Here is a 26,122-nt window from a genome sequence, read left to right on the forward strand (position 1 = left end):
AGGATTCACAAAAGCTTGCTGTACACACTCCTCTCTTAAAAGCTGTGAACAAGGCCTGGCCTAATTGTAGATATTTGTGTGATAAACGTGATGTGTCTTATTTTTAGGAGAACTTATACGAGCGATTTCTATGTAACCAGCTACATGCGGTTCTCCAGGACAGTAAGATGATTGCAGTATTCCAGCGCAATTCAATCGGAGCAGAGGACTTCTTACTTTTTCGACACAGGCTATTCAAAAATGGCGCTCATGTTAAAATTTTTCCTAATCAGGTACTGATGGAAAAATATTATTTATACATGAAATGTAGAAGATTAAGAATATGGATTTATAAACTTCTATGACTTTTTCCTGTCTCCAGGTCGTTAGAAAGGTTCTGGGCCAGTTCCAACTCCAAGCCATGCTACCATTATTTATTGGATATACCTTTCTAGTGGTGAATCCCCAACCAAAGGTGAAGGAGATGCTACAGGCTGCACGAACAGTGCCACAAATAGTGCTTTTGGGTGAGTGACGAATTAATATCTGATGGAATAACACTTTTGTGCATTTGAGAGCATATGAGGTTAATGATAACACATACTTGTTCTCAAGAGCTCCTCTGAAAAATATCAACATTTCAGAAATGTTCAGCTTGCTCTTTTGACAGCTGTGGAGCAGCTCTGAGGTTGTCCCCAATGGGGGAGCTTCTGACTTTCTGCAGCGTAATGCATGCCTGGTCTCAGAAATCCAGTGTTTCTCAAACAGGTTTTCTGAGGCTGGTCTGCACAGTTCCAGAGGAAGCAGCACAGTTTTTAGAGATATCCTGAAAAACTTCCTGCATGCACCATTAAGGGTTCATGCACATGAATGATTATAGGCATTTTTTATGCCTAGCCTAAATCTTCTGCCGCTTTGCCACACTAAGGGAGCCACACACAAGGGAATGGCTGTACTCTTGTAAACATGGGAATAGTGCGTTAATTGAGTATAAATATAAAGTCCATATAAAAAGATTCCAGTAACAATAGGTGTTGCAGTGAAGACCACCACTGATGGGGACACCCACTGACCCTTACCCTAAGCGTTAGACTACCCTGATAAAGTAGTCAAAACTGATTTATTTACAATATAGGCATGAAGCTCCTCCAAATTCACCATGACTGAGATCACTAGATAGAATCAGCTTCCCAGATGTTAATCAGATCAAACAAAGATGGCGGTAACAAACCATGTGCTCACATCTGTAGACCAAAGGCCGCCATCTTTGTACATCTTTTTGAGCATCTATGTTCAAAAAAAATGTACTATTTCTTTCTCGAACATCACGGGACACAGAGCCACAGTAATTACTGATGGGTTATATAGGTATCACTGGTGATTGGACACTGGCACACCCTATCAGGAAGTTCAACCCCCTATATAATCCCTCCCCCTTGCAGGGATACCTCAGTTTTTACGCCAGTGTCTTAGGTGATGGACGTGTAAAGATGTCCTGTGCTGAGCTCCAAAGGGAATATCCTAAGATCCTATACTGGGGCAAGCCAGGCGAACCGGATCCATTCAAAGTGTCTTTTCATGGCCGAATTGAATGGTACCCGGGCCTCGTGTCCGAAGAAACGAGGTTTTACCCGTAATGCTTCTCTTTTTAGAGAGCTGGACCCCGCAGATCAGAAAATGGCTTTAAACTTCCTAATTTCTGGCGAGGTGCTTTACGGTCCCAGAACTGTTGGATCCCCCTACTGATGGGGGCCCCAGTCTCTGACGGTTTTTTCAAAGGGAGCCCACCGTGAGAGGTGAAGATTGGGTCTGTGTAAACAGCACCCTGCGGCTGGATAAGGTAAGAGGAGATTCCACAGAATTTTTGAGTTCTAGTGGCTTTTCTCCTTTAAGGTAAATGCATGCTATGCCTATTGTGACCACCGGGGGCTGCCAAGAGCACAAACCTACACATGCTGACTTTGTCTCAGGTGTTCAGTGCTGATTATTCCCAGCATCTCAAAGCAGGCTGCAAGCAGGTAAGGTGGAAAGGGGGGATTTCTCATGTTTGAATGTTCCCCCCAGGCTAGAGAGGGGCCACAGGGGTCTAGAAAGTGGTTATACCACCCGGGCTCTGTGGCCTAATGGCCACCATCTCTGAAGATAGCCGTTCAGGCAAATCTTGTTACCAGTCTCCCTCCTTCCCCCCCCCCCCCCCCATCCTCAGCCTTTTCTCCAGAAGCATGACAGGAGAGTCGGCAGTGCGGGAAGCGCTCGTTTTTTTCAAAACTCGAGGGGGGGGGGGGTGGTAGAGGAGGGGGCGGGATGTCAGCACAGAGTGTTTAGACTCCCACTCAGGCCAGCTGCAGGCTATTAGAGGCACTCTGTACAGGTGCACTCAGCCTTCTGAGAGACACAGAGCTGACGGTCGCATGTAAGGTGGGACACAGGCATTCTCCTAGGCAGCATTTACTGAAGTAACACCAGACTGAGCATTGGGTAGCAAGGCTTTTAGCCAGACTACATCGCTCAGCGGGCAGTGTTCATTTGTATACCTCACACCTTGTTGCTTTGCACTATGGGTAGAAGAGGTTCAAGCACCCCAGGAACCAGAGACACTAGGGGATCTCGTTCAGGTTCTGAGGGCCCCCTGTCGGCAGCATCCTCCCCCCCTAAAGATGGGCCAGGGACGGCTAGCCAGGGAGAGCCATCGGGGTCAGGGGCTACACCTGCTTCTGGCACTTCAGCCCCTGTATATATTACACAAGAGGTTTTTTCCTCAACCATTAATGGTCTAGAGGAAAGATTAATGGCCATGATTACGTCTTCACTCAGTGGAAGAAAACGCACTAGGCCTTCCTCTGTTCCCCAAGACCCTCAGACAGAGGAGCTCTGGGATAAAGGAGATGAATCCCTTTCAGAGGATCGGGATGGGATGGATGATTCCTCTTCGGGGGAATCAGGTGGAGAGGGACCCTCTGCGACTTCCCAAGAGGAGAAAGTCTTAGTGCAGATCCTCACTGGATTGGTCCGATCCACATTTAAGTTGCCCATACCTGAAACTGCTAAAGAATCCTCTTCTGCTTTGGGGTCACTGAAACCTTTCCAAGCAGCACATGCTTTTCCTGTTCATACTTTACTTGAAAAGCTTATTTATTCTGAGTGGGATCACCCAGACAAACGTTTTTTTCCGCCGAGAAAGTTTTCAACACTTTATCCGATGGAAGAAAAGTTTATTAAAATGTGGGGAATACCGGCTATTGATGCCGCCATTTCCTCCGTAAATAATAGCCTGACTTGTCCTGTAGACAATGCTCAGATGCTCAGGGATCCTGTAGATAAAAGGATGGAATCCCTATTGAAGGATGTTTTCTCCTTAGCAGGATCAGTGGCCCAACCTGCAGTAGCAGCGATTGGAGTCTGTCAATACTTAAGAGACCATGTTAAGCAGGTCATCAAAGTATTACCTGAACAGCAGGCCCAGGGGTTTGCTAACCTTCCAGCGGCCTTATGCTTTGTGGTTGACGCCATTAGAGATTCTATCGTGCAAACCTCCCGTCTTTCACTGGGGTTGGTGCATATACGTAGAATCCTATGGTTGAAAAATTGGTCAGCCGAAGCACCATGTAAGAAGCTACTGGCTGGGTTTCCATTTCGTGGTGCAAGGTTGTTTGGAGAGGACTTGGATAACTATATCAAGAGAATCTCTTGTGGGAAAAGCACTCTCTTACCTGTCAAGAAGAAGAGTAAGCGTCCCTCTTTCAAACGGACTCTTTCCCCAGCGCCGGGGGCTTCAGCCTCCAGGCAGTCTCGACGGCCGCCTCCATCGGGGTCCAGAGACAAGAGTCAACCCCAGGGACAAAAGAAGTCCTGGGGAAAGAAGCCTACTAGGCAAAACACTAAGACCTCTGCATGAGGGGGCGCCCCCGCTCACTCGAGTGGGGGGAAGACTGCGACAGTTCTCAGAGCTCTGGCACGAGGACTTCCAGGACAGATGGGTAGTCTCCACGGTAACCTTAGGGTACAAGCTGGAGTTTCAGGAATTCCCTTCTCCTCGGTTCCTCAGATCAAATGTTCCCAGAGACCCAGAGAAGAAGCAGTCGCTCCTTCTAGCGTTAGAGCGACTTTTGTCGCAGGAGGTCATTATGATAGTTCCCGCAAAGGACCAGGGATTGGGCTTCTATTCCAACCTTTTTACAGTCCAAAAGCCAAATGGGGATGTCAGGCCCATTTTGGACTTAAGGGATCTGAACCGATTCCTAAGGATTCAATCCTTCCGCATGGAATCAATTCGAACAGTAGTTCCCACCCTGCAGGGAGGAGAATTTCTGGCATCAATAGACATCAGAGATGCATATCTGCATGTGCCCATTTTTCCTGCTCATCAGAAGTTTCTGCGCTTCGAGGTAGGAGGGCGCCATTTCCAGTTTGTGGCTCTGCCTTTTGGGATAGCCACTGCACCTCGAGTGTTCACAAAGATCTTGGCTCCTCCTCTGGCCAGATTAAGGGCTCAGGGTATAGCTGTCATAGCATACCTAGACGACCTGCTCTTGATAGACCGGTCGGTAGCCTCTTTGAATGGAAACTTGAGGACCACGGTCAGGTATCTAGAACACCTGGGTTGGATCCTCAACTTAGAAAAGTCTTTCCTAAAACCAGTAAGAAGACTGGAGTATTTAGGTCTGATTATAGATACAAGCCAGGAGAAAATATTTCTACCCCAGGCAAAGATCACTGCTTTGAGAGAGCTGATTCTGACAGTAAGGACTAAGAAGGGTCCCTCAGTCCGCCTTTGTATGAGGCTACTAGGGAAGATGGTGTCTTCATTCGAAGCAGTTCCCTATGCTCAGTTTCACTCAAGAATGCTGCAACACAGTATTCTGTCGACCTGGAACAAGAAGGTTCAGGCATTAGACTTTCCGATGCACCTGTCGCATGCGGTGCGTCAGAGCCTCAATTGGTGGCTCATACCCGAAAACCTGCAGAAGGGGAAATCCTTTCTACCGGTTACCTGGACGGTGGTAACAACAGATGCCAGTCTGTCAGGTTGGGGAGCAGTTCTGGAACAGGCTGCGGTCCAAGGGGTATGGTCCAAGACAGAGAGGACCTTACCCATCAACATTCTGGAGATCCGGGCGATACATCTAGCTCTAAAAGCCTGGACTATCAGGCTACAGGGTTGTCCGGTCAGGATCCAGTCCGACAATGCCACAGCAGTGGCTTATGTCAATCATCAGGGAGGCACCCGGAGCCGAGCTGCTCAAAAAGAGGTGAACCAGATCTTAGTCTGGGCAGAGATGCATGTGCCATGCATATCGGCAGTTTTCATCCCGGGAATAGAGAATTGGCAGGCGGACTATCTAAGTCGCCAGCAGTTACTTCCAGGGGAATGGTCTCTGCATCCCGACGTCTTTTGGGCCATATGCCAAAGATGGGGGGTTCCAGATGTAGATCTCTTTGCATCCCGATTCAACAAAAAGATAGACAGATTTGTGGCAAGGACAAAAGATCCTCTTGCATGCGGGACGGATGCGTTGGTGATTCCGTGGCATCGGTTCTCACTGATTTACGCATTCCCGCCTATTCTGCTACTACCACGACTCCTTCGCAGGATCAGGCAGGAAAGGAAGTCGGTACTTCTGGTGGCCCCCGCTTGGCCCAGAAGGACTTGGTATGCAGAAATAGTAAGGATGACGGTGGGTTCCCCGTGGACCCTACCGGTACGCCCAGACCTGTTATCTCAAGGTCCAGTGTTCCATCCTGCCTTACAAACGCTAAATTTGACGGTTTGGCTATTGAGACCCACGTTCTGAAGAGTCGTGGGCTCTCAGGTCCTGTCATATCTACCTTGATTAATGCAAGGAAGCCAGCTTCCAGGATGATTTATCATAGAGTCTGGAAGGCTTATATAACCTGGTGTGAATCCAGAGGTTGGCATCCCAGGAAATATGTCATAGGTAGAATCCTTGATTTTCTACAGATGGGATTAGAGATGAAGCTGGCCTTGAGTACCATCAAGGGCCAGGTTTCTGCTTTATCAGTATTATTTCAGCGGCCACTTGCTTCGTATTCTTTGGTCCGAAACTTTATGCAGGGGGTGATGCGTCTTAATCCTCCGGTTAAAGCGCCCCTAAACCCCTGGGACTTGAATTTGGTCCTGGCTGTGTTACAGAAACAGCCTTTTGAACCAATAAGTCAGATTCCTTTGGTTTTGTTGACAAGGAAATTAATTTTTCTGGTGGCCATCTCTTCTGCTAGAAGAGTATCAGAATTAGCAGCTCTTTCCTGTAAGGAGCCTTATTTGATTATACACAAGGATAGAGTGGTACTACACCCTCATCCTAGTTTTTTACCGAAGGTGGTTTCTGATTTTCATTTAAACCAAGACATTGTTCTACATTCCTTTTTTCCAGATCCCTGTTCTCCGGAAGAGAGATCTCTACATTCGATGGATGTAGTAAGAGCAGTTAAGGCCTATCTAGGGGCAACTACTCAGATCCGCAAGACGGATGTTTTGTTTGTGCTGCCAGAGGGTCCCAATAGAGGACAGGCAGCGTCAAAAGCTACCATTTCTAAATGGATTCGACAGTTGATCATTCAAGCTTACGGTTTGAAACAGAAGATTCCTCCGTTTCAGATCAGGGCACATTCCACAAGGGCTATTGGTGCTTCTTGGGCAGTGCATCACCGGGCCTCTATGGCTCAAATCTGCAAGGCCGCAACCTGGTCTTCAGTTCATACATTCACCAGATTCTATCAGGTGGATGTGAGAAGGCATGAGGATATCGCCTTTGGGCGTAGTGTGCTGCAGGCAGCGGTACAGGGTCCTCAGGTCTGATTGCACCCTACTTGGTCGTGGTTCCCCCCCCTCAGGTAGCATTGCTCTGGGACATCCCATCAGTAATTACTGTGGCTCTGTGCCCCGTGATGTTCGAGAAAGAAAATAGGATTTTTTAAAACAGCTTACCTGTAAAATCCTTTTCTTTCGAAGGACATCACGGGACACAGAGGTCCCGCCCCTCTTCTAATACACTATATTGCTTGGCTACAAAACTGAGGTATCCCTGCAAGGGGGAGGGATTATATAGGGGGTTGAACTTCCTGATAGGGTGTGCCAGTGTCCAATCACCAGTGATACCTATATAACCCATCAGTAATTACTGTGGCTCTGTGTCCCGTGATGTCCTTCGAAAGAAAAGGATTTTACAGGTAAGCTGTTTTAAAAAATCCTATTTTTGTTGATCTGTGATTGGCCACAGCTATCACATGGTAAAGATGCACTGTGATTGGCCCTGTCTGTAACATGTGATCACTGTGACCAATCACAGAGATCAGCACAACAGTACACAATGAATGGCTATGAATGGAAGCCATTCATTGGGTACACCTGGTTACAGCAATCACATGGCCCTGGGACTGGCCCGATGCAATAATCTGTCATTGCCTGTGTCCGGTAGACACAGCAGGTGACAGATCACACCGCAGTGCAGCCCCTAGGGTGTGCGCAAGGTCTGTGACTGGTAGGATGTCATATGATGTCCACCCAGGATGGGAGCGCTCCCATTGTTTCCTGGGCAGGAAGCAGTTAAAACTGGATCAGAATAATGTGCAGTTTTACAGTAATGTTTACCACCATTATGCATTCCAAAAAAAATCCCACTTAAAAAGGTTCAAGAAAGCAATAGACATAATAGAAACTTTCTTTCTTTTTACCACTGGTATATGTATGTACAGTGCCTTGAAAAAGTATGCATACCCCTGAAAATTTTCCACATTTTGTCATGTTGCAACCAAAAACGTAAATGTGCTTTATTGAGATTTTATGTGATAGACCAACACAAAGTGGCACATAATTGTGGAAGGAAAATGATAAATGGCTTTCAACATTTTCAATACTTTGTAGAACCACCTTTCTCTGCAATTACAGCTGCAAGTCTTTTTGGGGATGTCTCTACCAGCTTTGCACATCTAGAGAGTGACATTTTTGCCCATTTATCTTTGCAAAATAGCTCAAGCTCTGTCAGATTGGATGGAGAGCGTCTGTGAATAGCAATTTCAAGTTTTGCCACAGATTCTCAATTGGATTTAGGTCTGGACTTTGACTGGGCCATTCTAACACATGAATATGCTTTGATCTAAACCATTCCATTGTAGCTCTGGCTGTATGTTTAGGGTCGTTGTCCTGCTGGAAGGTGAACCTCCGCCCCAGTCTCAAATCTTTTGCAGACTCTAACAGGTTTTCTAAGATTGCCCTGTGTTTGGCTCCATCAATCTTCCCGTCAATTCTGACCAGTTTCCTTGTCCCTGCTGATGAAAAGCATCCCCATAACATGATGCTGCCACCACCATGTTTCACAGTGGGGATGGTGTGTTCAGGGTGATGTGCAGTGTTAGTTTTCTGCCACACATAGCATTTTGCTTCTAGGCCAAAAATGTTACTTTTGGTCTCATCTGACCGGAGCACCTTCTTCTACATGTTTGCTGTGTCCTCCACATGGTTTCTCGCAAACTGCAAACGGGACTTCTTATGGCTTTCTTTCAACAATGGCTTTTTTCTCGCCACTTTTCCATAAAGGCCAGATTTGTGGAGTGCACAACTAATAGTTGTCCTGTGGATAGATTTTCCTGTCTGAGCTGTGGATCTCTGCAGCTTCTCTGGAGTTACCATGGGCCTCTTGGCTGCTTCTCTGATTAATGCTCTCCTTGTCCGGCCTGCCAGTTTAGGTGGACGGCCGTGTCTTGCTAGGTTTGCAGTTGTACCATACTCTTTCCATTTTCTGATGATTGATTGAACAGTTCTCCGTGAGATGTTCAAAGCTTGGGATATTTTCTTTTATAACCTAACCCTTCTGTAAATTTCTCCACAACGTTATCCCTGACTTGTCTGGTGTGTTCCTAAGACTGCTTTCACACTGAGGCGCTTTACAATATACAATTTATAGCGCTAAAAATAGCGCCTGCATAGTGCAAATAAAGAGCCTCTTCTCTCATGCCAGTGTGAAAGCCTGAGTGCTTTCACACTGGATCGGTGCGCTTGCAGGACGGTAAAAAAAATCCTGCAAGCAGCATCTTTGCAGCGCTGTAAGAGTGGTGTACACAGCGCTCCTCGAGTGTCCCTGCCCATTGAAATCAATGGGGAGCGCCGCCAAAGCACCGATGCAGCGGCAATTTGCTGGCAGTTTTAACCCTTTTTCGGCCACTAGCGGGGGCTAAAAGCACTCTGCTAGCGTTCGAATAGCGCTGCTAAAACGACGGTAAAGTGCCGCTAATAATTGCTGCTCTTTACCGCCAACGCCTCAGTGTGAAAGCAGCCTTAGATTTCCTGATGCTGTTTGTTCACTAAGGCTCTCTAACAAACCTCTGAGGGCTTCACAGAACAGCTGTATTTATATTGAGATTAAATTACACACAAGTGGACTCTATTTACTAATTAGATGACTTCTGAAGGCAATTGGTTCCACTAGATTTTAGTTAGGGGTATCAAAGTAAAGGGGGCTGAATACAAATGCACACCACACTTTTCACATATTTATTTGTAAAAAGTGTTGAAAACCATTTTATCATTTTCCTTCCACTTCACAATTATGTGCTACTTTGTGTTGGTCTATCACATAAAATCCCTAAAAAAAATACATTTACGTTTTTGGTTGTAACATGACAAAATGTGGACATTTTCAAGGGGTATGAATACTTTTTCAAGGCACTGTATGTGTGTAAACATCAGCTCTTCATCTTCACAACACAAATCCATCAACATCAAAGATCGCAACTGCCAGATATCTAAAAGATCTCAATAGGCATTTAGTTCTATAAATGCTGATATGTTCCATAGTAAATCCTGTGAAGACCTGGAACTTTAGTTCTTCAGTGAGGGGAAATTATTCAGGATAATTTAGACTCTTCCCATCCGCTGCAGCTCTTATCTTAGATTGCTCTTGTGTGCCACACATACAGTATCACAGCGCATTGGAATTCTCATGAGAGAAGCAAGCATTTGTTTTTATGACGCATTCTAATTAACTTTTTTTTTTTGCCACCAGTCCCTCTGTTTTTCTGGTTTGCTTTAAACTTTTTTGGATGTGTGAGTGGCTGGATTGCTCCAGTGGAGTGGCTGATGAAATGCTGTCTTTTTGATGCTTGTGGAGAAGTCATACTCGAGTTTTGTATCATATACAGTATAGTTAAACCTTTTAGACAGTATTTAGGAGTGTTTAGCTACCGATTGAAAAAACCTTTCCAGACATTTGGATTTGAACTTTTTATTGTTTTCTTGATTCTTTTGTAAGTGGATTGTTTTTTTAACTAGATAGTAGTGACTACTGCAAAGTGCTACATTATTCGTGCTGAGTTTGAAGAGCCACTTTTACTCAGTGTTATATGGTGGCTGCGAGCAAGAGTTATTTTTATTCATATATTATGTACAGTATATCTAGTTACATAGTAGGTGAGGTTGAAAAAAAGATGTATGAGATTATATGTCAGTATTACATTGTATATCCCTGTACTGTATGTTGTGGTTGTTCAGGTGCTTATCTAATAGTTTTTTGAAACTATCAATGCCCCCCCCCCCTGCTGGGACCACCGCCTGTGGAAGGGAATTCCACATCCTTGCCGCTCTTACAGTAAAGAACCCTCTACATAGTTTAAGATTAAATGAGTGGCCACGTTTTCTTGATAAACTCCCTTCCACGAAAACGTTTTATCCCTATTGTGGGGTCACCAGTACAGTATTTGTAAATTTAAATTGTATCCCCTCTCAAGCGTCTCTTCTCCAGAGAGAATAAGTTCATTGCTCGCAACCTTTCCTCATAACTAATATCCTCCAGACCCTTTATTAGCCTTGTTGCCCTTATTTGTACTCGCTCCATTTCCAGTACATCCTTCCTGAGGACTGGTGCCCAGAACTGGACAGCATACTCCAGGTGCGGCCAGATTAGAGTCTTGTAGAGCAGGAGAATTATCGTTTTATCCCTGGAGTTAATCCCTTTTTTAATGCATGCCAATATTCTGTTTGCTTTGTTAGCAGCAGCTTGGCATTGCATGCCATTGCTGAGCCTGCCATCTACTAGGACCCCCAGGTCCTTTACCATCCTAGATTCCCCCAGAGGTTCTCCCCCCAGTGTATAGATTGCATTCATATTTTTGCCACCCAAATGCATTATTTTACATTTTTCTACATTGAACCTCATTTGCCATGTAGTTCAATGCCACCCCATTAATTTGTTCAGATCTTCTTGCCAGGTTTCCACATTCTGTGGAGAAGTTATTGCCCTGCTTAGCTTAGTATCGTCCGCAAATACAGAGATTGAACTGTTTACCCCATCCTCCAGGTCGTTCATGAACAAATTAAATAGGATTGGTCCCAGCACAGAACCCTGTGGGACCCCACTACCCACCCCTGACCATTCTGAGTACTCCCCATTTATCACCACCCTTTGAACTCGCCCTTGTAGTCAGTTTTCAATCCATGCTCTCACCCTATGGTCCATGCCAACAGACCTTATTTTGTGCAGTAAACGTTTATGGGGAGCTGTGTCAAATGCTTTTGCAAAATCCAGATACACCACATCTACGGGCCTTCCTTTATGTAGATGGCAACTCGCCTTCTCATAGAAGGTTAAAAGATTGGTTTGGCAAGAACGATTCTTCATGAATCCATGCTGATTACTGCTAATGATACCGTTTTCATTACTAAAATCTTGTGTATAGTCCCTTATCATCCCCTCCAAAAGCTTGAATACTATTGATGTTAGGCTAACTGGTCTGTAATTCCCAGGGATGTATTTTGGGCCCTTTTAAAATATTGTTGCTACATTGGCTTTTCTCCAATCCGCTGGTACCATTCCAGTCAGTAGACTGTCAGTAAAAATTAGGAACAATTGTCTGGCAATTACTTGACTGAGTTCCCCAAGTACCCTCGGGTGCAAGCCATGCATTCCCGGTGATTTATTAATGTTAAGTTTCCCAAGTCTAATTATAAATCCTTTCTCTGTTAGCCATGAGGGTGCTTCCTGTGATGTGTCATTAGGATAAACTCTGCAGTTTTGGTTACTGAAGCCCCCCGATTCCCTCGTGAAGACTGAGGAGAAGAATAAATTCAATACATTCGCCATCTCCCCATCCTTTGTAACCGGATGTCCTTCCTCATTCTTTATGGGGCCAATATGGTCTGTCCTCCCTTTTCTACTTTTTACGTCCTTAAAGAATTTCTTGGGATTTTTTTGCTCTCCTCCGCTATGAGTCTTTCGTGTTCTATCTTAGCCGCCCTAATTGCACCCTTACATTTCTTGTTGCATTCTTTATAAAGTCTGAATGCTGACGATGATCCCTCAACCATGTGTTTTTTGAAGGCCTTCTCCTTTGCTTTTATATGCATTTTTACATTGGAGTTAAGCCATCCAGGACTTCTGTTCGCTCTTTTAAATTTATTACCCAATGGGATGTACTGGCTAAATGCCCTTTTTTAATATGCTCCTAAAACAAACCCATTTCTCCTCTGTTTTCTTTGTTCCTAAGATTTTATCCCAATTTATGCCTTCTAGCAAGCTTCGTAGTTTAGGGAACTTGGCTCTTTTGAAATTCAGTGTCTTTGTATTCCCCTTGTGTTTCCTATTTGTGTGATTTATACTGAAGCCAATTGACCTGTGATTATTGTTTCCTAAATTGCCCCGTATTTCCACATCCGTGATCATGTCTGTATTGTTGGCAATCAGTAGATCCAGTAACGCTTTATTTCTAGTTAGTGCGTCCACCATCTGACCCATGAAATTGCCCTGCAATACATTTAGGAACTGGTGAGCCTTAGACGAATGCGCGGTTCCCTCCGCCCAGTCTATGTCTGGATAGTTAAAATCCCCCATTATGATAACCCTTCCCATCCTTGCTACTAATCCAAATTGTGATAGCAGGTCCGTCTCCCCCTCTTTCCTATAGCCTATAGCATACTCCCAGTATTACTTTCCCCTTAGTTTCATCTCTTTGGAGCTCTACCCATAAGGATTCCACCTCCTCCCTAGCTTCCTTAGTGATGTCATCTCTCACATTCACTTGTACATTATTCTTGATATATAGGCATACCCCTCCCCCTTTTTTAGCCTTTCTATCCCTGCCATTAAGGGTATACCCTTGAATGGTTGCCAGCCAATCATGAGAGCTGTTGAACCAGGTCTCTGAAATTCCAACAAAATCCAAATCCTCCTCATACAACAGTATCTCTAGTTCACCCATCTTGGCCACCAGGCTCCTGGCATTGGTGAACATGCCAGGTAGTTTAGACCGGTCGCACACTGTCCTCTTATTGGGTATTCCGAGATTGCAACTAGGACTTGTTACTTTCCTTGGGTTTATGAGCTTTAATCAGCCTACCACTAATGCCCCCAATGCTATCCTCTGGAATATGTTCCGCGCTGACTATCTCTACCTCTGGACCCTCCCCCCAGTTAGTTGCCTAGTTTAAAAACCCCTCTAACCTTTTGTCCATCTTCACTCCCAGCACATCTGCACCCTCCTCATTTAGGTGCAGTCCGTCCCTTCTATAGTACTGGTGACCTACTGAGAGGTCGGCCCAGTCATCCAGGAACCCAAACCGCTCCTTACAATAACAGCTCTTCAGCCACTTGTTTACTTCCCTAATCTCCCTCTGCCTTTCTGGTGTGGCTCAAGGTACCGGTGATAATACTACCTTGGAGGTCCTTTTTCTCACTTTAGCTCCCAAGTCCCTAAAATCGTTCTTTAGGACACTCCATCTGCCTCTGACTTTGTCATCGGTGCCAACGTGCACCATGACAGCCAGGTCTTCCCCAGCCCCTTCCAGTAATCTAATAATGTGTCCACCAGATCCGTGATGTGCCGATTCCCGAGCGCCCGGTAGACAGCATACAGTTCGGCGCTTCAGGTCTTTGTCACTGTCCCTCCTCCAGTCTGCACTTTTTACCTGCCGCCTCTCCCTGTCAGCCTTCAACCTCCCGGTCCCACTGGAAGGCCTCCCGCCTCCTCTGTCGGTGTCTGTGGGGTGATTACTGTCCTCAGTACACCCGCTCCTGCACCACGATATCCCGCTCTGCCACCGCTATGGGTCCCCGGGTCACCCACTGCACAGTCGTTGGGGGGTCCGGTCAGGGGGGTTGGGATGTCGCTCCTCGGGGTTCGGAGTGTCCAGTCTTCAGCACGCTCCTCTGCACGCTGCTCCCTCTATGCTGTCCTCAGCACTGATTTCCACGCCAAAACCAAACTCTGCAACAGTGCCACCCTCCTCACTGCCTGGAGAGTTACAAGTATCTTTTTTATTAACTATTTGCCTACTGTGCACTTTCACCCACTTCCTGCCTGGGCCAATTTTCTTAGTTTTTGTTACAACATTTTGTAAATAAGAAATTTTTCTCCTTCGCTGATGGGCACTGATAAGGCTGCACTGAAGGGCACTGATGAGGAGGCACTGATGGCTAGCGCTCATTGGTCGTACTGTTGGGCACTGATAGGCAGCACTAAAAGGCAGCATTTCTGGGCACTGTTGGGGCTGCATTGATAATCAGTGCCCTGATTATCTGTGCAGATCTCCCCTGTGTGGAAATGCCAGTGATCGTCCCTCCTCTCCTCTCACACTGTCAGTGTGAGGAGAGAAATGCCGATAACTGGCATTTCCTTTGTTTACATGTGATCAGCTGTGATTGGACACAGCTGTTCACATGGGTAAAGAGCCTTGTCATCTGCTCTTTACCAAGATCGGTAATACGTCGTGTCCCAGGGACAGAGCACACCACCGATCGCCATGTGTCCCCGCAGTGAGAGTGTTAAGACATCATATGACGTCCTCCCAAAACATCCAAACACATTCTGTACATACCCACTACTTAATGGCCCTATGATCTATTTTTCATGAAATCTTTTCTTACTGTGTTTATCTGGCTCCGTGGGCACTGACAGCTCAGCACCCTGGGAGGTAAATACAGATGAGGGTGTATGTTAGCTTGTTTTTTATTCTCTGTACATACAGAGCAAAGCTTAGTGGTTCCAGTATAAAAACACTGCACTAGTGTTGTCCCAATACCGAGTATTTGCAGGAATACTCATGCAAATGCTCCCGATGCTTCACCCGATATCGGCGTGGTGGCGGGGAAGTTATAATTACCAATCTCCCTCTGCAGCTTTCCATAATGCTGAAAGGTGTGGAGGGGAGAGGAGGAGAAGCACAGGGAGATCGCCACCGCACCGATTGTTCCTGAGTGTCCCCTGTATCCTCCTCCAGCTCCCCTATGAGTCCTCCTCTGTGTTCCTTCGTGGGTTCCTCCGGTCCCCCCCCCCCCCCCCATCCTCCTACGCTCGCCCTCCGTGCGCTCCTCTGTGTTCATCTCTGGTCGTGTTTCCCCTGTCCTCCTCCAGTCCCCCTCCATGTGCTCCTCCGTGTTCTCCTCCGGTCCCCCGTCCTCCTCCACCATGTGCCAGATCTTTCAGGATGGAGAGCGGAAGAAGGAGCCAGTAATTTACCAGCTCCTTCCTTTTCTGAATGCACAGAGTCACTGATTACTGACTCTGTCCATTCATATTAACTGAGCATTGTACCTCTGTGTTTCCTCTGCTTCAGTTTATGAATCGAGAGGAGCCGCTGTCTCCTGTCCATTCATCTTCAGTGCAGCTGAGGCTGCTGAGAATGGGACTGGGGAATTTCTATACTCAGTCTCTGTCTCAAAGGGGAGATGTCAGGGGTCTGTTTAGACCCCTCATATCTCACCAAAGCCCCCTACCCCCCAACAGGGTTGAATAAAAAAAGAAAGAAACATTGTAATCAATAAATATTCTAAGGTAAAATTGTAAGTATAATAAAAAATAAAATAAACACTGACTGTCCACCTCCCCCCACCTAAAAAAAAGAAAGCACTGTAAAAAAAAAAAATATATATATATTAAATAAAAAAAATTAAATAAAAAGCTACTGACACGAAAAAAAAAGAATTGGTGTCAGCGAGTACTTGAAAAAAAGTATCGTACTTGTAATCGGTCTTAGAAAAGTGGTATCGGGACAACCCTACACTGCATCTACAGGGAAGAAATCCTAGGTGGTTTCATGGTGTCTTTTGACACAGGGCACAAAGCTTGACAGTTTCTATCAAAAGGAAAACACTAGGCGCAGGACACAAATTCTTGGTGGTTTCTTTTGTATATACAGGATTTGAGCCTTAACAGTAGAGCTGCACAATTTAATCGTTAAAAAATCGTGATCTCGATTCAACCCCCCTGACGATCTCTATTGCAGAGTTTGCCGATTCTTTCATATAAGTGGAGAGACTTATCTGCTCACTCCACTGTCAAAAGAAAACATCCAGGCAGTCTGCCAAGTTTTTAACATGAAAAATTGTAACTAGCTCTTCCTTCTTAGATCAAAGGGATAAGCTTCTGTGTGAAAAAAAAAATCCAGGCAGTCTGCCAAGTTTTTAAACAACGTGTAAATGCAAGAAGTTTAACCACTTAAAGTCTAAATATTTTTCTGACACTTCTTTCTTAAGTTAAAATCAATTTTTTTTGCTAGAAAATTACTTGGAACCCTCAAACATTATATATATTTTAGCAGAGACCCTAGGGAATAAAATGGCAACTGCTGCAATATTTTATGTCGCACTGTATTTGCCCAGCGGCCTTTCAAACTTAATTTTTGGGGGAAAAATACACTTCAATGAATAAAAAAAACGAAGCAGTAAAGTTAGCCCAATTTTTTTGTTTTAATGTGAAAAATGATATTATACCGCAAGAATCGTGATCTATCTTCTAAGCAAAAAAATTGTGATTCTCACTTTAGCCAGAATCGTGCAGCTCTACTTAACAGGTGATGGTACATTGTGGAACTCGCCTGTTGATCCAGAGGAAGGCAAAAAAAAAAACCTTGCGAAGCATGGTGTAATTTGCTCCAACAGGCAAAGAAATTCCTTCCTGACCCCCGAAGGCGATCAGATTACTCCCTGGATCAACCATCTGTGGTGTAACATTTCTGTGATGTTAACAAATTGTCCAATATACATAGATTTTTTTTTTTTTTTTCGGAATCTTCGCAGGATGATGTCATTGTGTTCTGCAGATTCACAAGCGTGCCCACATGCTGTTGATGTATGTGAACATGGGTACATGTATCTCTTCTGGATCCTTTGATGGTTTAAGCATTATAGCTGATGGAGAAAGTTGACGATCCATTTCCATATCCAAGGGCTTTAAAAGAAAACACATAAGTCAGATTCATTGTTTTTTTAGATCCCTGGTCTTATTGTTTAATAATGACCAGCTGTCTCAATACAAACTAGAGCTGATCTCTTCTTCCTCATTTCCATGCAGTGGGAGAGCAGATAGGGTACAAATCTATGCCCATCGCTTCCACAACATGGTGATGGGTGACGTCACATCTCATAGATCTCATAGAGATTGTATTATGTACTATTGTACCATCTCACTTCCACGGTCACTCCCAACTGTGCACCATTGTGTCTGGTGCATAACATAGAAAATTTTGTTATCTTCTCTCATGGAAAAGGGAACAATTGACCGGTTAGTCTGTGAGATTTTCCTTCAGGCTGGAATATACAGTATGTTACACGTGAGTACACCCCTCACTTTTTTGTAAATATTTTTATTATATCTTTTCATGTGACAACACTGAAGAAATGACACTTTGCTACAATGTAATGTAGTGAGTGTACAGCTTGTATAACAGTGTAAATTTGCTGTCCCCTCAAAATAACTCAACACACAGCCATTAATGTCTAAACTGCTGGCAACAAAAGTGAGTACACCCCTAAGTGAAAATGTCCAAATTGGGCCCAATTGCCCATTTTCCCTCCCTGGTGTCATGTGACTCATTAGTGTTACAAGGTCTCAGGTGTGAATGGGGAGCAGGTGTGTTAAATTTGGTATTATCGCTCTCACTCTCTCATACTGGTCACTGGAAGTTCAACATGGCACCTCATGGCAAAGAACTCTCTGAGGATGAAAAAAAAAATTGTTGCTCTACATAAAGATGGCCTAGGCTACAACGCTGTATCCTGGCCTAGGCCGACAAGGCCCAGGCCTAGGGCAGCACCTTGCAGGGGGGCAGCACGGAAAGAGTCCCTGCCGGCTTGCGCTACATTGTTAGTGTAGCACCAGTCTTATGGGGCGGACTAGGCTGAGAGGCACATTAGTCTAGCACCCCCATAAAGCGACCGCACTGCTTACGGTATGCGGGCGGCTGGCATTCTGCAACTGTGGGGGGGCGCCGCTTCTAATTTTGACTGCTCTCTCATCCTAGACCACAAACCTTCCTCACTGTGCTATATGTTTTCTGCTGCACCATTGGCATGGTTATATCTTCTTAGTCCTCTCCATAAAATTATCAGAAATTTGTGCCTAAAGTAGAACTATAGGCAACACTTTTTTTTTTTTTGGATAGAGTAAGGGAGGGTTACAACTCCTGTCAGTTTATTTTTTACCATCCCTGTCCCATTGCAGAGATTTTCCTTTTCTTCCTGCCCCATAGCCAAACAGGAAGTGAGAGGAAATCTATGCAAATTAAGGAAATCCATTGCCCCCCCCAGGCCCTCAGAACTACTGTCACCACTCGAAAATTTCAGGGCGGGTCTTAAACAGCAAGGGGTGTGGCCCTGACAGGAAGGGGTGGGTCATATTTAAATTAGGGGGTGCATGAGTTTAGTCAGGCCTAGGGCAGCACAAAACCTAAATACACTACTCCTAGGCTATAAGAAGATTGCCAAGACTCTGAAACTGAGCTGCAGCACGGTGGCCAAGAGCATACAGAGGTTTAACAGGACAGGTTCCACTCAGAACAGGCCTCTCCATGGTCGACCAAAGAAGCTGCAAGAAGTGCCAGTGCTCAGCGTCATATCCAGAGGTTGTCTTTGGGAAATAGACGTATGAGTGCTGCCAGCATTGCTGCAGAGTTTGAAGGGGTGGGGGGTCAGCCTGTCAGTGCTCAGACCATACCCCACACACTGCATCAAATTGGTCTGCATGGCTGTCTTCCCAGAAGGAAGCCTCTTCTAAAGATGATTCACAAGAAAGCCCGCAAATTGTGACATACTGACATACTGAAACAGAGCATGAACCCCTCCCTTCGGAGACTGGGGTAAAAGTGATGGACTGGCCAAGTATGTCTCCAGACCTAAACCCTATTGAGCATCTGTGAGGCATCCTCAAACAGAAGGTGGAAGAGCGCAAGGTCTCTAACATCCACCAGCTCTGTGATGTCATCATGGAGGAGTGGAAGAGGACTCCAGTGGCAACCTGTGAAGCTCTGGTGAACTCCATGCCCAAGAGGGTTAAGGCAGTGCTGAAAAATAATGGTGGCCACACAAAATATTGACACTTTGGGCCCAATTTGGATATTTTCACATAGGATTGTACTCACTTTTGTTACCAACGGTTTAGACATTAATGGCTGTGTGTTGAGTTATTTTGAGGGGACAGCAAATTTACACTGTTATACAAACTGTACACTCACTACTTTACATTGTAGCAAAGTGTCATTTCTTCAGTGTTGTCACATGAAAAGATATAAATATTTACAAAAATGTGAGGAGTGTACTCACTTTTGTGAGATACTGTATCCCTGTTCCCTACATCATCTGTACTTCACGGATCCCCAGTTTCTCCTCTGGATATTTGCAAAGCAGCTATAAAATAATGAACAGTTATCTATGAGGACTTGTATACATGGGTAATAAGTTATTTCACTTGGTTTTGTATAGTTTAGGAAAGAACTCTGACTGCTGTGCATCTCTTCCTGGGTCCTTTTCGACCCAGTAAAGCATCCTAGCGTGTGAAGACACACACAGATAGCCTACTACAGGTCCTGGATGTATGTCTGCTCATGTGTAGGTAATAGAGTGTGTAGAGTAATTTCCCATGGATATAATCCATATTATATACAAGCACAACAAATTAGTACCCTGCTGCCATTTAATCAGGTCTTTGGATTGGCAGAGACACTTAAGACAGAATTCCAGTTAAAAAAAAAAAAAAATTATTAAATAGTGCAGGGAGGAGAAAGAACCACTTTGGGATTTTTATACTTCTCTTTGACCACATTAATGTAATTTTCCAGGATAATCTATGTGGTCACCAGAAAATGAGAAGAATGTCTCCAGTGGGGACAAAGCATTTTACTTAGTAGAGTGAAGAAGGGTTAGAATCTCTGTCAGGTTGTGGTTAATATAGGTGTCCCCATTGGCATTATTTATTTTATTTTTTTTTATGTTGTGTCACCATTACAGGATGTGAGGTGAAATATCCACAATAGACATAGACAGAAACCTTATGACAGAAAATCTAATCTTCCCCACTATGTCCAAAACAAACAAACAAATGAGTTTGAGTTCTGCTTTTGATAAAATTATAGTGTGCATATCCGTAATCTACCCCATGTGGTATATTCTGCCCCATGATAAAGTGTTTTCCTGGTTGCGTAACTGAAACTTTATGGGGGGGGACAGAGAAGTTAAACTACCCAGCAGTCAAGCCGATGACCAGACTTGTCAGCAAACCTACATCATACTCTTAGAGCAGAAGTAGTAGGCCCAGAAGCCTTTCCTTTGGCTATTTAGCGTTAAAAAAGGTCTTCTTCTACTTACTCCTTCTATGAAGTCCTCCAGGTCCAGGTCCATGTCAGGGGGGTAATCAGGATGTCTAAAGTTGACCTCTCTCCTGTATTGATCTAAGGTCCTGCTCTTAAATGACAAATACTTTGTGGCCAAGATGTAGGTAATGACTCCTAGTGAAAACCAGCCAGGTTCAAACTGGTAGAAGTCATTGTTGATAACCTGCCAATCCGTAGAAAAGACATCAATAAGTACATTGGTCAGTACAGAAGAGCTGAGTTCATTTCTAAAGGCTGACCCCATTATCTTATAAAAGGCACAAGCCCCCCTAACTTATAGTCCTTTATATACAATTCCTTTTATAATGTATGTTAAACACATATTCTAAGGGACGTATTTATAGAGCTATGAATTTAAATGGCCATACTGCTGCTTTACAAAAATAAACCTTTTATAAAGCACTCTGCGGGCTTCTCAGGACTTCGAGCATTATTAAAAGGATCAGAGGGATATTTTAAGACTTCTGATATACTGAAAACATAAGTTATGAGTTTGGAGAAATATACAAACCTCTGGAGCCATGAATCCTTTGGTTCCAGCCACACCAGTGGCCTTTTTTATCGTCCCATAGACCGCATACTGCCAGTCCATAATCAGCAATGTGGACATGTCTCCCCAATGGAAACCCACACAGTGATTAATCACTTCCAGCCCAGGCCAATTCTGGCACTTCTCTCCTACATGTAAAAATCATAATTTTTTTTGCTAGAAAATTACTCAGAACCCCCAAGCATTATATATGTTTTTTTTAGCAGAGACCCTAGGGAATAAAATGGCGGTCATTGCAACTTTTTTATGTCACACGGTATTTGGGCAGCAATTTTTCAAACATGTTTTTTGGGGGGGGGGGGGGGGGGGGGGGAGACTGTTTCATGAAAAAAAAAAAAAAAACTATAGTTAGCTGATTTATTTTGTATAATGTGAAAGATGATGTTGAACTGAGTAAATAGATACCTAACGTGTCACACTTTAAAATTGCACACACTCGTGGAATGGCGCCAAACTTCGGTTTACTTAAAAATCTCCATAGGCGACACTTTAAATTTCCTTACAGGTTACATGTTTAGAGTTAGAGGAGGTCTTGGGCTAGAATTATTGCTCTCGCTCTAACGTTGATGACGATACCTCTATAAGACCCTACATCTCTCCTCTAGCCTGGAAAGCCTGAGATCAAAAAAAAAAAAAAAAAAAGCGATCTCAGGCTTTTCAGGTAAAAAAAAAGACAGTGTTTATATCTGCCTAGGCCAGAAGTGACGTCATAACGACGCGCTTGGCCTCCAAAGGTCATACAGACTGCCGGGAACATCCGGCCAGCTGTATTCCGGTAAACGGCTGCCGGCCGATTTATTCTCTGGCTCGCCGATCGCATGGGCGAGTCGGTAGAAGCACCAAAGGGCGGCGGGGGACGGGGACGTCCCCTCCCGCAGCCGCCTGTAAAAACAATCAAGCAGCTGAACAGCTGCTATGATTGTTTTTACATGACAGAGAATCCCCGGCAGAAAAGAATATCAGATTTAACCACTCAAAGTCCAGGACGTCATATGATGTCCAGCGGGCAGGAAGTGGTTAACTTGTCAGAGGATCTAAATCGTTCCCACTCTACTAAAAATGGATGCTTTGTTCTATTTTTAACCAAAAATTATCCCTCAACAGCCTCGTTATTTTGACATTTTTGCACAGAAAGGCAAAACAAGCAAATAAAGTAAAATAGAAAGAAATTGAAGCCATGTTATATGAACAGTGATCTAATACATACAAAAGAAAAAAAATATAAATGAGCCATCCAGCTACTACAAATATGCACCCACCCCCCCAAAAAAAGTGACGACGTTGGTGACAGTTTGCAAATGGCAAAATCAATTTTGCTAAATTCCCTCCAAATTATCATCTCTGATCCCCCATTCACACCTGAGTATTTTTCTGCTTGTTTCCCTATGCCTGACGCAGAATTCTTTTTAATTGTCCCTGTTCACAATTGTACGCTCAGTAGCTCTACGCCTGAAAAAAATGCTTCAAAATCATCAGGAATCCTCTGCTCAGGTGTGAATGCAGGCTGAGGCCCCATTAAGGCTCGGTTTCCACTATTGCAAACTCAAAGTCGTGCGATTTTACTGCGTTTTTGTTTTTTTTGCTGTGACTTAAAACAATGCCTGTGTATTCTTGAGGTCTATGGAGTCGCAAGTGGGACCAAAGTAGTGCAGGGACTACTTTGAAGTCGCTGTGACTTGAAGTCGCACAGATATGAACAGTACTCATTGGAAATCATGGGGTACGACATGTCATGTGACTTTGCAGTCCCAAGTTGCATGAAAAGTCGCAACTAGTAGAAACCGAGCCTAATACTATGATGTGCTATGGTGCATTTTGTATGCTTTTTTTCATACTACATGCGTAGGGCAGCTGATTTATCTCAGTGGGCTGCCCTACGTGCAGCAAACGTGCTTAAGTAGCTCATGCAGCCTTGAGGATCGTGCAGTTTGATTTGTCCAAGCTCAAAAAAGATGCGTCTGTCGCATTTTGGGTGCTATTGACAATGCGTGCCACCACAAGTGCAACATGCAGTTTTGGAACGTTTCATTAACGCATGCAAAAATGCGTGATTTTGCATATGTTCATGGAACGCTCAGGTGTGATTAGGGTCTAATACATACAGAGACGTTCTGTGTCTGGAATTTCTCTTTAGTTTTTCCTGCTCATTATTTAGGTAGTACAGTAAGGACCAGTGCTGACAGACTTGTGTACAAGTCTATGGAAGGAAATGCAGCTTGAAGCAGGTTAAATGCAGGTCAGGAGGAGGACAACTGAAAGTCAGATGCGCCTGTTCATTAAGAGTCTCAAACTGAAAATGTCAAAAACACATTCATGGTCACACCTAAAGCCCATCAACACTGGCCTGTACTGACAAATAGCCTCTATTCACAAAGCTAACCCACCAACACCTTGAGTTAACCACTTTGCCTCTGGAAGGTTTTACCCCTTCATGACCAGGGTGTTTTTTACTATTCTGCACTGCGCTACTTTAACTGGAAATTGCACAGTCATGCAACACTGTTTGTTTGGTTTTTTTTTACACAAATAGAGCTTTGTTTGGGTGATATTTGATCACCACTGGGTTTTTTTTTTTTTTGGGATATAAATGAAAAAAGATGGAGAATTTTGAAAAAAAACCTCTGTTTTCTGCTATAAAACACAGCCAATAATTTTTTAAAAAACAATCAAATTTCTTCATAAATTTAGGCTACACTGTATTCTGCTACATGTCTTTGGTAAAAAAACAAAGAAAAAATGGAGTACTGTCCGTGATACTTTTTTTATTTGCACTAACATACAATTTTTCAGGACAAGCTTTCGGGGTATGTCCCCTTCTTCAAGGTCCAAGCAGTACTCGTACTGCTTGGACCTTGAAGAAGGGGACATACCCCGAAAGCTTGTCCTGAAAAATTGTATGTTAGTGCAAATAAAAAAAGTATCACGGACAGTACTCCATTTTCTCTGTCACAATTGCACTAATACGGCTACAACAAATCAAGTGTAAAAAAAACAAAAAAACAAGTGAGGATATATTGTTTGGTTTGCATGAAAGCTATAGCATCTGGTATAAATACTGGAATTCTTATTTATTTTTTTATACTAGTAATGGCTGTGATCAGCGACTTATAGTGGGACTGTGATAGTATGGCGGGCAATCTGACACTAACTGACGCTGGCTGGGAGGTACACTAACTGACACCGACATCAATAGTGACACTAATACAGTGATCAATGCTAAGACCATACACTGTCACTGTACTAATGACACTGGCTGGGAACGGGTTAACATCTAGGGGCGATCAAGGGGTTAGATGTGTGCCTTACAATATTTACTGTGTGTCTGTGTGTTATGTGCTGCTTTTACTAAGCGTTCGTGCTTTCCCCCTGCTTTGCAGGAAATAGAAAAAAAGCAAGATTGGCTGTCATCTCTGAATGACAGCCAATCAGCGGGTGCCAGTGACCAGTCATTGGCCTGCACTGGCTGATTGGCCTGTGCTGTAACAATTCACAGCACAGCCAGGCGACCTGCATGGCCCCTACCTGGAAGCATTGATCATGTATCAGATACGTGATCCAGCGCAGAGCAGCCGCCCTGCCGCATTATATCTGCGTGCAGTGGTCGGCAAATGGTTAAATGCTAGCAGTGTAAGTTCCTGAATTTAACATGAAAACCGCCTCTGTACAACAGAGCTCAGAGGGGTGGAGGGAGAAGCAAGACGAGGAGTCTATTAGGTGTGTTGCAATGCACTCTGGTAGGAGGAGAGGGTTGGGGTCCAGGGAGATAAGCTCATCAGTGTGCTGCTTCTCCTTTTACTGTCCAGTCATAATGTGGGGAGAAGACCTGTAAGTAAAAGAAAAACTGCAACAGCGAAAAATCTGGTCTTCTCCACTGCAAAGCAGGGCTCTGCTGTAAGTTTGTGGACTAGATGAACAGCTTGAAAGCTTTATGAACTGAGCTTATAATAGACATCACCTATTAAGATGTGTGCTAGAAGTGGGGGTGGGGGGGGGGAAGGGGGCTTTATGCTAGAAGGGGGGAGAGGATTTGTGTTAGGGAGGGGGTGTGGAGGGGGATTTGTGCTGGGGAGGAGATTTCAGGGCGGAGAGAGCATTTGTACAGAAATAAAGATGGGGGGTGGGGGCAGGAGGTTTGTGCTAGAATAGGAGAGAAGATTTGTGCTGAAATGGTAGATTTGTGGAAGGGGGGGTTTGCTAGAATGAGGTAGATGGCTTTGTTACTGGAACGAGCATTCTGTGACTTATGTACCTCTGACCCTTGCACTCTGTGCATTGCAAAACCCTCCCTGTATTGTACATTACAGACTGCTGCACTCTCTACACTGTATTATACAACCCCAATTCCAAAAAAGTTAGGACGCTGTGTAAAATCTACATAAAAACTGAATGCAAATCTCATATACCCATATTTTATTCACAAATAAAATGGAAAACATCAGATGTTTACACTTAGAAAATGTGCTATTTTAAGAAAAATAAGGTCATTTTAAAATTGATGGCAGCAACACATCTCAAAAAAGTTGTGACAGGACCATGTTTTGGTGTAGCATCTCCTCCTCTTCTTTTAACCACACTCTGGGAACTGAGGAGACCAGTTGCTGGAGATTTAGGAGAGGAATGTTGTCCCATTCTTCCCTGAGCATATGCTGCACTAAAACCTGGATATATCTTTCAGCATTGATAGTGCCTTTCTACATGTGCAAGATGCTTGTTCTATACGCACTAATGCACCCCCTATAACATTAGAGATGTAGGCTTTTGAACTGAGTGCTGATAACAAGCCAGAAGGTCCCTCTCCTCTTTGCTCTGGAGGAAGTGGTGCCCAAAGAGAATTTCATATTTTGATTGGTCTGACCACAGAACATTTTTTTTTCCATTTTGCAACAGAACATTTTTTTTCCATTTTGCAACAGAACATTTTAAATGCGCTTTCGCCTAGAGAAGATGGCGGTGTTTCTGGATCATACTCGGATATGACTTCTTCT

At 44.2% G+C, this 26,122-nt stretch overlaps 1 protein-coding gene across 1 annotated transcript in view; it reads left to right on the top strand.

Annotated features, from left to right (window-relative positions):
- MRPL10 (mitochondrial ribosomal protein L10) overlaps positions 1-26,122 on the top strand; it is a 53,502-nt gene that overhangs the window by 18,403 nt on the left and 8,977 nt on the right. The window contains exons 3-4 of the mRNA XM_073608091.1: positions 108-272; positions 362-506. Coding sequence (XP_073464192.1) covers positions 108-272; positions 362-506 — 310 coding nt within the window. The remainder of the gene's footprint in view (positions 1-107; positions 273-361; positions 507-26,122) is intronic.

The sequence above is a fragment of the Aquarana catesbeiana genome, linkage group LG12 (genome assembly GCF_042186555.1).
Source record: "Aquarana catesbeiana isolate 2022-GZ linkage group LG12, ASM4218655v1, whole genome shotgun sequence".
Classification (NCBI taxonomy): Eukaryota; Metazoa; Chordata; class Amphibia; order Anura; family Ranidae; genus Aquarana; species Aquarana catesbeiana.